Source organism: Amphiura filiformis, chromosome 7, assembly GCF_039555335.1.
Source record: "Amphiura filiformis chromosome 7, Afil_fr2py, whole genome shotgun sequence".
In the NCBI taxonomy this organism is placed as follows: Eukaryota; Metazoa; Echinodermata; class Ophiuroidea; order Amphilepidida; family Amphiuridae; genus Amphiura; species Amphiura filiformis.
The window spans coordinates 49,521,254-49,537,065 of NC_092634.1; the positions used below are offsets into that span (position 1 = coordinate 49,521,254).

A 15,812-nucleotide genomic window follows, 5' to 3' on the forward strand; every position below is an offset into this window, starting at 1 on the left:
TATTGTTGCACAAATCTTCGGTTTAGGCCTGTTGATGTGCAAAAGCGATAGCTCCGGCTGCGTTTCGTGGCTTTCTATTGTGGACAAACTTATTTTTGCACAAGAGGTAATTTCCAAGTGGTTACACAGTATAAAATGGTAAAGACATTAAGAATCAATACTAACTCCACTTTCCAAAGTTCCACCAACAAGAAGTTTTATACCAGGGAGTTTTAAAAGTTTCCATAATAAGTCTTGTTAAAGGAAGTTCTTGTTTAATATGAGTATTATCTTCGCCTGACGAGGTCAACTGTAGGCCGAAGTTCACTCACTCAGTGGTAAAACCACTCATTTTGGTGGTTATCAATTGGTTAGTAGACACATGCACTGCACTGCTACCATAAACATTATTTTTTAGTCGTATTCAGGTGCGTGGTAGGAGCGATATAGCCACTGGTAAGTAGGCGTAAAGTGGAGTAGACTTTCACACATTGAAATTTGAGGCCGTTTAATATGTTCATTTTGTTACTGAAACTTCAAAATATTATTTCAGTTTATTCTTTCAGAATCTATGACGATATGTGTAGGCCTATATGACGATATGTATATATAGTGGTACTTTGCTTTGGGTAGTACAATGTGATTGAATGTCATGATGTATCTCATGATCTACTGAGGGGTTGTGCAATAATTATGTGTACCCCGATGTGTAACCCCGGGGTGGAGAATTCTCAAAGTGGTCTTCCAAAAATTGCTTGGCCTTGGGAAACCCGAATTTATAACCTTATATTGTCTTATCATAATGCGAGCGCAGCGAGCAGAAAATGTTGCATATTTTGAATGTGTTCCTAATGTTTTCCTACACCTTTTTTAGGGCGTAGGCCTAATATAGAAATGCCTCCCCCTCCCCCTATAATTCATCACCCCGGGGTACACATAATTGTTGCACCACCCCTGACTTGATCGAGACAGCTCGACAGTGTAACTGTAAAGCTATTATATTATGCTTATAATGACCATTCCTATAAATGGCACTTTCCTGCCGTTGATGGCCCAGTGTGAACATCGATATCAACTGAAAAATAACAAAAGCGAGGACAACAAGTGCCACAAACTAGGAAGTCATAACATATTCGAGAATTTGAGTATTTTTTTATTTGTTTGTACTTTCTAGATCGACCAGCTAGTAAAGAATACGCTCGTACTCGTATAAGCACATGAAATTTATTAATAAATGTAATATGCACAAACAAAATTAGAATGAACGCCTTCGCCAATGATTAATTAGCAGGCATTGGTTGCGATTTCTCGTAAAATGTTATGACTTCATCATGACATAATCTGACAAATGTAAGTATCCTACAATAGGCAGCTAATTCGATTGTGTTAATTAGGAGTGGTGCAATAATTATGTGTACCCTCGGGGTGGTGAATTCTTAAAAATGGTCTGCCAAAAATCGCTTGTCCCCCTCCCCAGCTAACAATTTTTCGTTGTTACAACGTCGTATAAAAGTTTTATATAGTCGTGTCCGGGAGTCGTATAAACGTAATATATGGACGTTGTAAGTACGTAAATCTGTGAACTCGTACTCGTGTTGTGACAACGTTATTCCCGAACGTTAATGTAACATCATTATAACGTTGTTTCGACGTCAAGTTGTGAACGTCGAAATAAGGTCACTACGACGTTAAACAACGTCACTATGACGTTACATCAACGTCCGAAAATAACGTTGTCACAACATGAATACGAGTTTATAAATTAACGTAATTACGAAGTCCGTAGATTACGTTGTATCGGGGTCAGACCATGACATTTATTCGGGGTTGTAATAACGTGCTTTATACGTCGAAACAACGTCATAAATTTGCGTACTAACGACGTCCATATGAAACCACGTGCTTTATACGTCGAGACAACGTGATTATGACATTATATTAACATTCGGCAACAATGATGCTCAATCCCAAAAAGGGAGAGCGTATAAAAAAATATCAAAGTTTAGAACTTCGGGAATAGAAGTCGTTACTCTGAGCTTCACGCCTAAAGGGGATCGTCAGACGACACGATGGAGAAATTTTGGCTGGACAACCATCTCCTTGAATTGGAAGAATTTATATTCCATGGTGTCAATACCCAAACTTACGTATTTATTGTATTATTCAAACGTTGCCAAACATAGAATCAACGTCGAAACAACGTCATTCCAACATCATAATGACGCTATATATATCAACGTCCAAAAATCAACGTCGAAAATAACGTTGCCACAACACGAATACGAGTTCACAGATTTATGTGTTTACAACGTAAATGACAACCTAAATCCAACGTCAGCGAACGTCGTGAAAACATATTAGAAACAGATTTATTGTTCTGGAGTAATGCTTAGTTGAATTTAATTGAAAGATACAAATGTCCTTTGATGTTTACATCACACAGTTTGTAAATTAAACAAAGCATTACCTGAGGAAGCGCATTACAATGGAAGTATCACACAATCGCAACACTTTTTGGCGGTCTCTTTGCATCACAAAATGAGATTAAAGACACTAGAAAACTTAAATGTTTAAACAAAAACTTAAACTCTCACTGTGATTTGTTCAGATAAGTATCTTGCTTGAGAAAACACATATCAATATTTGGTGTGTCCACCCTTTGTCAGCTCAAGGTCATTTAGGCGACGTGACATTCCCTCGTCCAAGTTTGCCATGTCCCTTGTGGAATATCTCACCAGCAAGCAATGAGGGCGTGTCTAAGTTCCTGCAGGGTGTTTGGTTGGTTTTCCATGTTACCTATCCTGCGGGATACTTCTGCCCATAAGTTTTCTATAGGGTTCATATCCGGGCTTAAAGCCGATCAGTCCAGGTGTTCTACATTCTCATTTTCAAGGAATTCCCTCACGCGTACGGTTCTGTGCGCCGTGGTGTTGTCATCTTGGATCACGAAATTGTTCCCGAAGTCTCTTCTTGCAAACACAAGCATAACTGTATCAAGAACATACAGGTATTGGTCGTCCTGGTTCTTGTGTCCTTCTAGCATGTAGAGTTGTGATTTCGACCTACTGTGAAATGCTCCCCAACTGTGATTCCACCACCATATCTCTGGACTCTAGGAAGGATACAATCCTCAAACAGAGCTTGACCAACCTGTCTTCGGACCTTGAATCAGTAATCTTGTCTGTAGTGGAGGAACCGGGCCTCTTCACTGAAGATCACATTACGTCAGTGGCCTACTGTCAAATCCCTATGATTCTGTGACCAAAGCAAGCGCGCATGCCGATGTCTTTGCAGAGCTATCGGCTTTCTTATTGGTCGTCTTGCGCGAAAACCTGCACTAATCAGTCTATTGTTCACAAGTTTCGTGGTAACAAACGCTTTTATGGATCTCAGCCATTCTGTTCGTAGCCGAGATGCAGACTTCATGCGGCCATTGCGGCAAAGTCTTAGGAGAGATCGCTCTTTTGGGGATGACCTGACCTTGGTCTAGGTGTAGTAGTTCCGGTCTCCCGACGTATCTTCAAAATTTTAGAGACTGCACCTTATGTAATTCCTAAAGCGGCACATATATCCTTCTGTTTGTAGCCGCGATTACGTAAGTCGATGACGCGGGTGTATAAATCTGCGCTCAACTAGTACCCCATGATCAGAAATATCGTATACAACAGACAGATGCAACAAAATAAAGCTGGTTTCTTCACACCGTAATGCAAAAGCCAATGTAACCGTATGAATCATATCGCTAAAATAACTGCAAGAAGGATGGCCGATGGTTCATTGGTCAGGCATAAGAAGCCATTGTCCTACATTACGTATTGTGTGATATGGAATGGTACCTAAGACCTTGGCAGACACCCGTGATCCATTTTGCATGGCTTACGGATCATTGATGGTAAGAAATCTGTACTTAAAAACAGGGTTATGCAAAAAATCAAAATATTTCAAACTTTTGTCCATGACTGTATTATGCGCGAGCAGGAAATTTTGCATATTTGAACGTGTTCCTAACGTTTTTCTACACCTTTAAGGGCATAATATAGAAACGGTGCCCAAAATATCTGTATCAAAAATTGCTTGCCCCCCCCTTTCGACCATGACCCCCCTAACGATCTGCAAAAAAATGCTTGCCTCCCCTTTTGGGCTGCCAAAAAAGTCTTTGCCCCCCCCCCTATAATTCACCACCCAGTGTACACATAATTATTGCACTACCCCTTAGTTCAATTGCATTGTCGGTTCCTAAGCTGTCTTTTGATCCTATGGACAAGAACTAATCATTTGGGTGCAGTGGCGTAGGTTTAATTGGGTGGTGTAAAATCCGTGAAGGAAGCAGAGCGAATTGAACGCCTTTCGCTTCCAGAATAACTGTTTGTCACAATAAAAAGGGCACAGACCTTAATGTGTCCTCTCCTAATGTGCCCAATACGAACCCTTCAGAACGTTCAACATGTTCAATGTAAATACTGTCAGAATAATTATTATCTATCTATGTCATTACAGAAACACTATGGCTGCATCCACGAATGTCACCAAACTGTACGAACCTGATGAAACCATATTCAGTCTGGAAGAGTCAACCCTGGATGGCAAAACAACTTTCTTGCACAATCTATCTCAACACTTCAGGAGTGGCGATTTCTCTGATGTGACGTTAATAGTAGGGAATAAACGTTACTCTGCTCATAAGGCCATCTTAGCCGCGTCCAGTCCATACTTCCAGCGCATGTTCTATGGTGGATCCTGGAAAGAAGGCAGTGGTAGTGAGGTCATGCTAGAAGAGATACCGAGTTGTGAAGAAGCATTTGAGACGTTCTTGAGATATTTCTACAGCGGTTCCGTGACTGTAACTAAAAAGACTGTGATTCCTGTTGTAACGCTAGCTGATAAGTATGATTGCCAAGGTCTCAAAGAAATTTGTAGTTCATTTATCGCAGATATGCTTAACAATAAATATGATGTTGAGGCAGCCTTAGGATGGGTAGCATTCGCTGAACAAATGAGAATGCATGCTCTGCAACAAAAGTGTTACGATCTGATTTCCTATAATTTTGACAAAGCGTGTAACATGTCTGGCTGGCTATCATTATCGTTCGAACAAATTCTGACTATACTGAAAAGGTCAGATATTGTTGCGTCTAACGAATATGACATATTTCAGGTTGCCCAAACATGGCTTTTGGGTCACCCAATAACAGAAAATGAAGTGAAAGGCGTTCTTGCACAGGTACAATTCAAAAACATGACTGTAGAACAGTTATGCCAGGTTGAAATGTCCCAGTTAGCGTCCCACGATGTATGCACAGAAAATAACTTGCTGACACCATATCTTTATGACGCTTTTAAATATGTAGCTGTTACTGACCACTATCCTACTGGAGATAAACAACCAGCGGAATATTACCGATGCTACAAGGCAAGTGAGTTGTACGGGCCGTTAAAGACAGTCACATTCAATGGAGCTGGGCACAAACGATGTGCAAACTTAACACCTAAATGTACATTGACACCTGATACAAAATATTATACATGGCACTTTGGAAAGTTTGGTAGCTCAAAGTATCAAATCATGCTTCCAAGAGTAAGTTACGATGACTACTATGAAACACGTCGTTTGTATAACGCTTTGCCTGGGGACATATGTCTGAAACTACTTTTGATCGTTCGTGACAAAGTTGGTCGTACACTTGTAGCCATGAATAGCTCCTTTGTAACACAAATACCTAGAAAAGAGGGCAAAATTCTTGTGGAATTCCCTGAATGTAGCAGTACATCCAGTTCCATAGACAACCCTGAGTGTAAGCCTCATGACGTTATGTATTCATTCTCAATTGAGAAAGCTTAAAATCATTGGGAATGAATGCTTGGACGTGATGTGCTTCGTTGGCATTTGTACCGATCACTCTGGAGATACACAATTCATTTGTCCACTCTGGAAAGTGGCTTTCCAATCATGAAGGTTTGATCATGTCATGCGATTTTGTAACTATTATATCGGTATATTGCATAAAAGTAACATACCAATGTGTAATACATAAGACAATAATAATTGTTTTAAAGCAGATACAGTTAAATTTTGTTATGAAAATAATGGAATAATTATTCACTTTACTGGGTTGTATAATGCATTACCCCTAATAGTGGCACTGAAAACAATATCTATTATCATATCAATATTAACTGTAATTCGAACTCGATGTAGCATACAGTAAGCGTTACAATTGATACCAATGTCACTTCATCCAAATCTCCGTGACAACATTAATGTATGTCCTGTATACTCCGAAATGATAATACAAGCCCTACAACAGAAAATTATTTAATAGCACTGTTTTGTTGTTGTTGTTGTAGTTTCGTTGTTGTTGTTGCTGTTATGCATCGTTTGTTTCTAGAGAGACTTTATTACTGTTTATTGTTCTCTCTCACCCGTTGCTTTATGGCAAATTGTTTATAGCGTTGAAGTTTACATACAACATGTAGGTTTTTTCCAGGCTATGTATATCAAACTTTATTTCGTATGATTACTCTCTTTTATTCGTAAATTGTTCATTTTCATTGCTTTTGGTGAACGTGTTAAATACAAATTTTCATATGCAAAATTGACAAGGAGAACATGTATTTTTATTAGGTTGTGAATATTGTATACAATTATTCTTGAGCTTTTCTGCCTCAAAATAAATAAATGTGTTGATACATGTATTATAGTAGTCAATGTCTTTGTAAGTTGGCGTTTGTGAAGGTTGTCATTCATCCAGGTATAGATGAGGTGACATGTGTTTACATTTGATACGCCCTCTGTTGGTCTGTGATCAAAACTGTCAGGCAAAAAACACTATAGTTTACATGGGAGAAGATGATTTTTATTCATTAACTTTGGTTTCAAAGCAAATAATACTAAAAATGGTATCAATTTTGTTTATAAATGCATCACGCTATATACATAATATCACACAAAACTTCAAAGGTTTTTAAAAGTTCAGTTTTAAAGAGATTTATGTGGTCTGTCACCTCATCTATAATAACAAATTATTTAGAATCATAAATCTAATGAACTAGACTCAATGGCTACAAATAACGGTATCGCACCTTATCCTAGATGCATCTTCAGGCTGACTGATGATCTTGTGGCAATTGGTCTTTGACCAGTGACATGTTGGTGTTGCCACAGGTAGCTTATTTTGGGCCAAACGTCTTAGAAATGTATTTCAGTGGATTCATCCGTGTTTACGCATTTGGACATCACAAATCATACCTGTAACAACAAAGAAGTGATTTTGGACAGAGAGTGCAAGTGGTACGAACGGGGAGTAAAGGAAGCGATATGTATCAAGAAAGAACAACCCTCACTCAACGTCTTGGCCTACAATTCCGGGTGTTTTTTTATCCAAGCATATCCAGGCATTACTAACTGAAATCTAGTAGATTGACAAAACATCATCCAGGCACAAGTGACGTGACGAAGTGGGTCTTCGTAGATAACTGGTCCGGGCATTGATCGGGACACGCAAGTGTTGCTAACATTCGTGCTTATTACCCCAATCAGAACCAAGCAGGGACGGATTTAAGCAGTGGCCCAGTGGCCCGGGGCCAGTGGATTTTGCATCGGGCCAGTAAACTTCCAACAATGCTGGCCCGGCGGGCCACTAGATTTTTGAGCCTGATATAACACTTACGAGACAAGATATCAGTGATGGTCATATTTACAGTTGTCTGCTCTGCCTGTCACTTGAAATTTATATCTTTTTTTTATTCAATGATTTTTTTTGTATAATATTTTAATATATTCTTATTCTTGAGTTGCTAGCAAGTTGGAAATATACGGCCGCTTTTTACGATGGTAATAGGCCTATGTACTACTTAGCTCTTCCATGCGCTACATAATTATATCTGATGATGATAGCGATACTGCAAATACCGCCTAGTTTGAAACTTTTGGAACTAAAAAAGGCAGGACTACTGACTAAACTTGTGTTAGTGACTGCACTCTCTACATTGAGTAGCCTACATTCAGTACAAAACAAATTAAAATGTTAAGGTTTGCTTGACTCTAAGGATAGTGATGTTTCCACATATTTTTTGTGAGAGCACATCAGAAAACGAGGAATATCAAATAATTTGGATTTTTTGATATTTGCGATATGATTGATACACATGCATTGTATAATGACAAATGATTAAAAAAATTTCCCCAAAAGCACTGACAAAAAGATTGGTGTTTTGTTTTGCAGTAGAACATATTGAAAAAGCTGGGCCAGTAAATTTATTGCAGGGCCACTAGATTTGCCATTTCACTGGCCCGAAGGACCAGTAGAAAACTGAAACCTAAGTCTGTCCCTGGAACCAAGGTATTTTATCGTGGGTTTTCTGTCCCGCCTTTTCCAGATGAGCCGCGGGGAGATCCGCACGGATTTGTTTTCATCTGCGGAGATTTGAACCCGGGATCTGTAGCACCAAAGGCAAATACCTTAACCAGTGTGCCACGTTACTCCGTTTTTAAAAACAGACTCAAAATCAACTGCCTGTGGCAGCACCATGTTCTTTGCCGCCAGATCATTAGTCGGCCTGAAGATGCACCTACGATAAGATGTGATAACGTATAGCCTACCTATTCCCAGTCAAAAGTGAATCCAATGATTAATATGTCCGTTGTGTTACAAAATTACTGCCTTATTGATTAGGAACATGGAATAGCTATTCTTCCACTGCACCATAATGGACAAAACATGATGCAGTCATGTCTACAGTAGAATTCAATTCGACCTTTGCAGGACTTAAACCCCATTAAAAGCTATTAAACCAAGATAACACTCATTGAAAACAGCTCAACTGATTAAATCATATCTTCTCTGGTTAAATACACACATCATATGTTTCTGCTTTTACACGTACAATGGAGCAATGCGCTGGGATTATAGTTTCAGTTGGGTGAACGATTATAAAGCGAGCGCTAGAGAACAATTGTGTGTGGTCTTTGTTTACGAAATGAGACAATACGTGCTTATTGAAAATGAGAAACATGGTGGTTTGCAGACTTAACACGGTTTGGAAATAATTTCTTCATATTTTTGGTGTTATCTGTCGTTTACATATCCTTCCTAAAACACCAAAGTGCGAATATTTCCAAACATCTAAATTAGCTAAAAATTTAGGACATGTTACAAAACTATATTGTCTAGAATTTTAGAAGAGTACTTTTAATATTGGCCGGTTATTTTTCACACAGCGACGTTAACTAGGCATATCCCCATACTTTTAACGTAGGCTATTTGTAGAGGTCACGCGTCAATCGGAAAGAGCACTGTGTATTATGTATAGGAAAACGGACAGTAACTGCAGTATGAGTAGTTATCCGCTCAATGTCGGCGCAATGTCGGTATATTGACTTGAATGGTTAGGTTTCTCCCGATGTTTTTATCAGGCTTGCCGTAGCATGTATAGAGCCGGTTTTGTTGCCACGATTGTAGCGCACCTCTTACGAAGGCATTCCAACCACTGTTTAGACTTCACCTGTTTTCTTCAATCAGTCCAGGGGTTAGTGCAAGATGGTCCTACCTGCAATAGCTGCCCTATAGACAGTTGGCAATTTCTGCATTCTATAATGTACATATCTAAATATAATGACACCTGGCAGCTATTGCAGATGGAGCCTTCTTGCACTAACTTCTCGATCTCCATAATACATCATGCGTTTCCTATGGACAATTCGTATGTATGTAAAGACCAATATTGGGAGCTCCTGATAAAATCATTTCTTTGTCTGTATCCATCTACAAGATGCCTCAAGACAAGTGTTTTGAGTAATTTAATATCTTTCAGCTTAATGGAAAGAAGCAACGTCCTACTTCCCACCACACCCATTGTTGAACTGACACAGATCGCGGACCGCGACACCCTTCGAATTATTATCGAATAACAAGTGCGAAGCAGACATCACCTATGTCCATCGAAATAAGGCGTTGCTTCAGCAAATGCCGGGGTTCTACCATTCTGGGAATGCATTGGAGATACCGGGAAATACCGTCACTTTGCGACAGCCGGAACCACGAGTTTGTGCTTTTAGTTTTTGCCGAGTGTAACTTTTCCATTGTTAAATATACGAGAGAAAGTACCGTTCAATATAAACATTTTACATGTTATAAACGACAGCTTTATCTTAGATATTTAAAATATTTAACGTCCATCAAAGTCTTTCGATTATGATTATCGCATGATTACCGAGGTATATGAGTCTTATTTGTTCTTGAGATAAACTAATATCTCAAGTTCAACTCTGGGATCAATACTATAATAGGTTCAACAAGTGATTGAGATATATAAAACGGTATTTGTGTCAGACAGTACTTTTTAAGCTTAAAGGGGCATTTCGTGATCCACAGCCTCATCCCCCCACTTTTCCAAAAAAAGTTGAGATTTTTACACCACTGGATACCTCTGGCTACATAATGTTTATGTACCAAATATTTCTTGCAGATTAATTCGTTTAGCAAAAATATCGCCAAATTTGAATTTCGTTCTGGTGCACCAGAACGAAATTACAACACATTGTCTATGGAGCAGTGTAATACACATAATCATGCATAACTCGCAAACGCAAAATCGGAATCAACTGAAATTTTGGAAATAAGCTTTTTCGTGGATATCTACTGAAAAATGTCATAAAAAGAGGATGCTAGGATCACGAAATACTCCTTTAATAATGTCAATAGCATGATGAAGTACAGAAGGGTGAACTTTGGAATCTTGCATGATTATACAATATAAATGTTGCTGAAATTAACTAAAAGTCCCGTTAACGACGGATTGCACGCAATAAAACAGCGTAGCAATATCACATGCTGAACCTTTGAACTATAAGAATTTTATCAGTAAAACCATTGAACTCAAAACAGAAGTATTAATTTCAGCTTCTTCAAGAGAAATCGTTTGGGCAAATTCTGCGTAAGGTCTATCTCAGCTAAAATTGAGCGAAATTAAACATCCCAGTCCGAGAGCTGAATATTTTTAGAGCACTTTAAAACAAGGAATACTAATTTTTTGGAACGTTCTCAACGGTAAGTTTGTTGTTGTATTGATAGAATTATCATTTTATTAAAAGTTTAATTATTTTACGTTATGTGATGCCGGTCTTAACACAACATGGGCATACTTGTTCAGGTGAATAACACACTCCCTTCCCATATGCAATTCGAAAATCGTCTTTCAAAAAAGAGCAAGTTGGGCCAAACGGTCAACCTGTTGGATTTATTGCAAAAACAAAACAACTTAAATCAAATGTTGTCATAAAAATCCTCTTTTTGTTGGTGTCATCTCACGAACAACAACAACATCAACCATATGATTGACACCATCAACTTCAGCTGCATAGGGTCAGGCTAGTTGAAGCAATTTGGACGAGGCGAACTATGCACAGGATATTTAACAAATCGAATATTTGGAAGGGAAAAATCGTTTTAAGCATGAGTAAAATATCCAAGAATATCATAATTGATCTTAGACGTTTATATATTTTCTTTTAATTATAACTATGACTTTTTTCTGCATTTCATGAATTATAGAGAAACCATCGTTCTTAACATTATTGAGAGTATGAGGATTAACATGATAAATAACCAGTTTAGTCACTCTTCATATCCCCCTTTATCATAAGGCTAGACTATAGTCTGACATCTTGCATGTGATTTTCCGTTGTGACAGACGCAGCAACTGATTCTTCCGAGAGCGTCTTCCACATCAGCTAAAATTGACTCCTCTGTCCTGTACAACAATTGGAAAATCACATCTCAAAATACCGCTAAAACTGGTGTCTTGGCAGCATATTTAAAACATGTCTTGGAAATAGCCCCATCTTCAACAATAGAAATCAAAGAAAAGAGAAACAATGAAAACACAATCTAAGACGCAAAGACATGTCCTTCCAGCAAGTAATATTTCAAAACTGGTTTCAAAAATACGAAACTGAAGTGTCTTTCATAGAGACGTGTCATTTTAACATGTCTTTTATGGAGACATGGCCTTGTGTCTAACTAGACACGTGTCTCAAAACTGGCCTTGCATTATGTGTTTTGCTGCAAGACACGAGTTTTCAAATGCTCAGGTACAGCTCATTGACTGCTATGAATCCGCGGACAGGACTCAAAATGTATTGTCATCTTAAAAGTCTAAAATTTCACGAACGAAGCAGTCAATTTTCGAAATTCAAAAAGTGCATGAAAGCTCTTTTATTATACAATCTTGTTCGGTTCAGGAAATAAAGTACTAAAAAATACAATTTCCGACCGTGCAGTATACTTGAGTTCAATGGTAAGAATATTTCCATGTGGTGAAATATGGACTTTTCCATTCAACGAGGCTTTGCCGAGTTGAATGGAACAGTTCATATTTCACCGAATGAAAATATTCTTTCCATTGTATGAATAAAAACATTCAATATTTGTTTTATATAACTCATATAAAAATGCTATTTCTTCCACTTAATTTTATAAATCACCAGAAAAAAAAATTAATTAAAAAATATTACAAACTGTATTTATTTTAGAAGCGACACCCATACCTATAATTGGCGAGTCGGGGTAGTCTCCGTTCGCGATATACGCCGCGTTTGTCAGCGTTGCCATGGTAGCTGCGCGTGAGTGCAATGGAAAAAGGACTATTGCACTGGCGCGAAGTGCAATAGTCTTTTTTCTATAAATAACAAGAATAATCAATTATAGTAATTGACCAATCAAATGACAAGAATCTTTGTATGAGTTATATAGTATTGCCTGGACTTTAGAAGTCTCATTTTCTTTACCGTCATTTGCTCATTGTTACAGGCAACATTATGGCTGAAGAAGCAGAACTCATGGAATTCGGTGAAATTCTTGAAAACACACCGGTTGTCGAAAAGTCATCACTTGATGGCAAAAAGGCTTTCCTGGAAACTCTATCACAACACTTCGAGAGTGGCAGCTTCTCTGATGTTACCTTGATAGTTGGAGATAAACGCTACTCAACCCATAAGACCATCTTAGCCGCGTCAAGTCCCTACTTCCAGCGCATGTTCTATGGTGGCACTTGGAAGGAAGGCAAAAATAGCGAAGTTAAGCTAGAAGAAACACCAAGCTGTGAAGAAGCATTTGAGACGTTTTTGAGTTATTTCTACAGTGGCTCCGTATCTGTAACAATAGAGACTGTAGTTCCTGTAGTAACTTTAGCTGATAAGTATAATGTACAAGGTCTAAAGGATATCTGTACGAAGTATATGGTAGAAATGCTTCATAACAAACGTGATGTTGATGCAGCTTTGGGATGGGTAACATTCGCTGAGCAAATGAGAATGCATGCTCTGCAACAAAAGTGTTACGATCTGATTTGCTTTGATTTTGACAAAGCATGCAATCTCACTGGCTGGCTTTCATTATCGCTAGAGCAGATTCTGACCATATTGAAAAGATCAGATATCGTAGTGGCCAATGAACTTTCCGTCTTTCAGGCTGTCGAAACATGGCTTTTAGGCCATTCCGTTACAGAAAAGATACGGAAGCGTGTTCTTTCACAAGTACAATTCAAAAACATGAATGTAGAGCAATTGTGTAAAGTCGAAAAGTCCCAGTTAACGTCTCGTGACGTGTGTAAAGAAAATAACCCCCTGACTCCATATCTATATGACGCGTTTAGATATGTAGCCGTGAAAAACTTCTTTCCAAACGGTGATAATAAGCCCGCAGTATATCAACGATGTTACACAGCAAGTGAGTATAATGGGTCACTATCGACTGCCACTTTCTATGGCAATTTGGACGGAAGGTGTGCAAAATTAACAGCTAGATGCACATCGGTATCGGAAATACAGTACTATGCATGGGAATTGGGGAAATTTGGTGGTTCTTCAAAGTATCAGATTAGGCTACCAAATGTTAGTAGAGGTTACCGCACACATCGCCACAGTTCAGTTCAATATTTGTATACCGCCTTGCCAGGAGATATTTGTTTCAAACTGATATTGATAATTCGCGACAAAGATGGCCGCACCATTGAAGCTATGAATGGCTCCTTTGTAGCTCAAATTCCTAAAGAAAACGGGAAAATCATTGTAGAATTTCCTGAAAGTATTTCTGCCAATATGTCTTCCGATGACAATCCTGAATGCGCATCCTATGATGTCATGTACTCTTTTTTGATTGAGAAAGTTCCTATAGTCATGCATGTTTGACTTTTACTGGTTTTTCTTTTGGTACATCACAATTTCTCAACTCTCCTTGTACATTTAAATGACTACCATAGATTGTATCTTACCACTGATATGCCTATTAAGCATATATTCTACATTATAAAAACAGAGTGAATACGTACCTATGAACAAGGGCGGAGCTTTCCCCATAATTAGGATGACAAAATGCAATTTTTTAGCCAAAATGACAAAACAGCCAAAATCGTTCATTTATCATGTTTATTCTCAAGAAGTTGCCATGATTGACTTTATTTATTTACACATTCATATCAATACATTGGTATACTTTTTTCAAATATCTTAAATTAAAAAAAAAAAAAAAGTTTTGTCAAAATAACAAAAACACCAAAATAACGCATTTCCTCCCAAATATATGCGATTTTTGTTAGCGAATATTGAATATGTGACATGTATTCTCCACAACAAATTTGAAGTTAATACTTAATTTTCTTTCAGTTATAGCTATTTTAATATTCACAGTTTTGGTAAAACATTGTTTAAAAAATCATAAAAACTAAAAAAAAATTCAACCCAAATATCTGAGCCCATGTCAATTTTCAGAAATGGCACAGCCGAATGAAATGAAAAGATCAGAGTGTAGGCCTACAGATAAATTTTAATTTTACCAGGTTTGTCCAAAAACCTCTCAAAATCACTTCGTGGCCTCTACATCTTAAACAGATGATAGTCTAGATCCATTTTGACTAAACCCAAGTGATCTAATATGCCTACCATTATTCAGAGCAAAAATGAAGGCTGCAGTCAATATTTTTTTGATGTTATAGCTACTGTAATATTTTATATTTTGGGGTAAAATGGGGGAAAGTATTAAAAAAATAAATTTTCAACCTGAAATATCTTAGTTCACGTCACTTTTCAGAATTGACAGAAAGGGGAGACTCTAACGATTAATTCTAACACGGCTGTCACCTTAGTCCAAAACTGTTGTACGGGACCCTATGTACCCACAAAGTGGCCTCTCTACTATTGCGATTTGACCAGTCCTGATAACGTATTATCGATGGGCACACTCCCTGCGCACGCTGAATTTCACCGAATCTGTGGCGTAGCGACGGGGGGCACGTGCCCTGGGCGTCCCCTTGAGGGGGGCTCCGAATTGACCAATTCAGCATCGATTCTGCGCCCCTCCAAGCGATGAAAGTCAAATTAAAAAGATAAATATTAAGACCGAAATTCATTGAACTTCATTATAACCAAGATTACGTTAATGATATTTGTGCAGTTTCCACTCGTAAATATTTCAAGAATTGGGGGGGTGCCATTATGTATCCTTTGCCCCGGGCGCCACAACTCCTAGCTTCGCCACTGCGCCGTATTGCGCAGTGAAGATGCGCGCATCGATGATATGTCCCCAGAGGGCATGGCAAATGGTTTCCTGAAAAAGTCTAATGACTTGCTATTAATACATGAGTGTTCCAAGATGTTAAGGTCCTTTTTAATCAAATTTACAATTTTTGATTAAGGTTTTGCTCATTCATAAATTGTCACAATCTCTACATGTAAAAAAAAAAGAAAAGATAAACAAAGATAATTGCCCACAGAAATCACTTAAATGGAGAAAAATGACAAAAAAGTGAAAATCGAGCACTCTGGAAAGAGTAAATTCACT

The 15,812-nt window shown here is 38.1% G+C and overlaps 2 protein-coding genes across 2 annotated transcripts; both read left to right on the plus strand.

Moving 5' to 3' along the window:
• Window positions 1-326: 326 nt before the first annotated feature.
• On the plus strand, window positions 327-6,654 carry LOC140157271 (BTB/POZ domain-containing protein 17-like). The gene is made up of 2 exons (XM_072180399.1): window positions 327-435; window positions 4,477-6,654. Exon 2 carries the CDS (start codon window positions 4,484-4,486, stop codon window positions 5,816-5,818), a length of 1,335 nt encoding a protein of 444 aa, XP_072036500.1. The 5' UTR covers window positions 327-435; window positions 4,477-4,483; the 3' UTR covers window positions 5,819-6,654.
• A 6,139-nt stretch (window positions 6,655-12,793) lies between these two features.
• LOC140157913 (BTB/POZ domain-containing protein 17-like) lies at window positions 12,794-14,164 on the plus strand. Its single transcript, XM_072181161.1, has one exon. It carries the CDS (start codon window positions 12,794-12,796, stop codon window positions 14,162-14,164), a length of 1,371 nt encoding a protein of 456 aa, XP_072037262.1.
• Window positions 14,165-15,812: the final 1,648 nt, after the last annotated feature.

What these genes read in the sequence shown, in the direction of transcription:
- LOC140157271 (XM_072180399.1), top strand. Translation starts at nt 4,484, where the DNA reads ATGGCTGCATCCACGAATGTCACCAAACTGTACGAACCTGATGAAACC.
- LOC140157913 (XM_072181161.1), top strand. Translation starts at nt 12,794, where the DNA reads ATGGCTGAAGAAGCAGAACTCATGGAATTCGGTGAAATTCTTGAAAAC.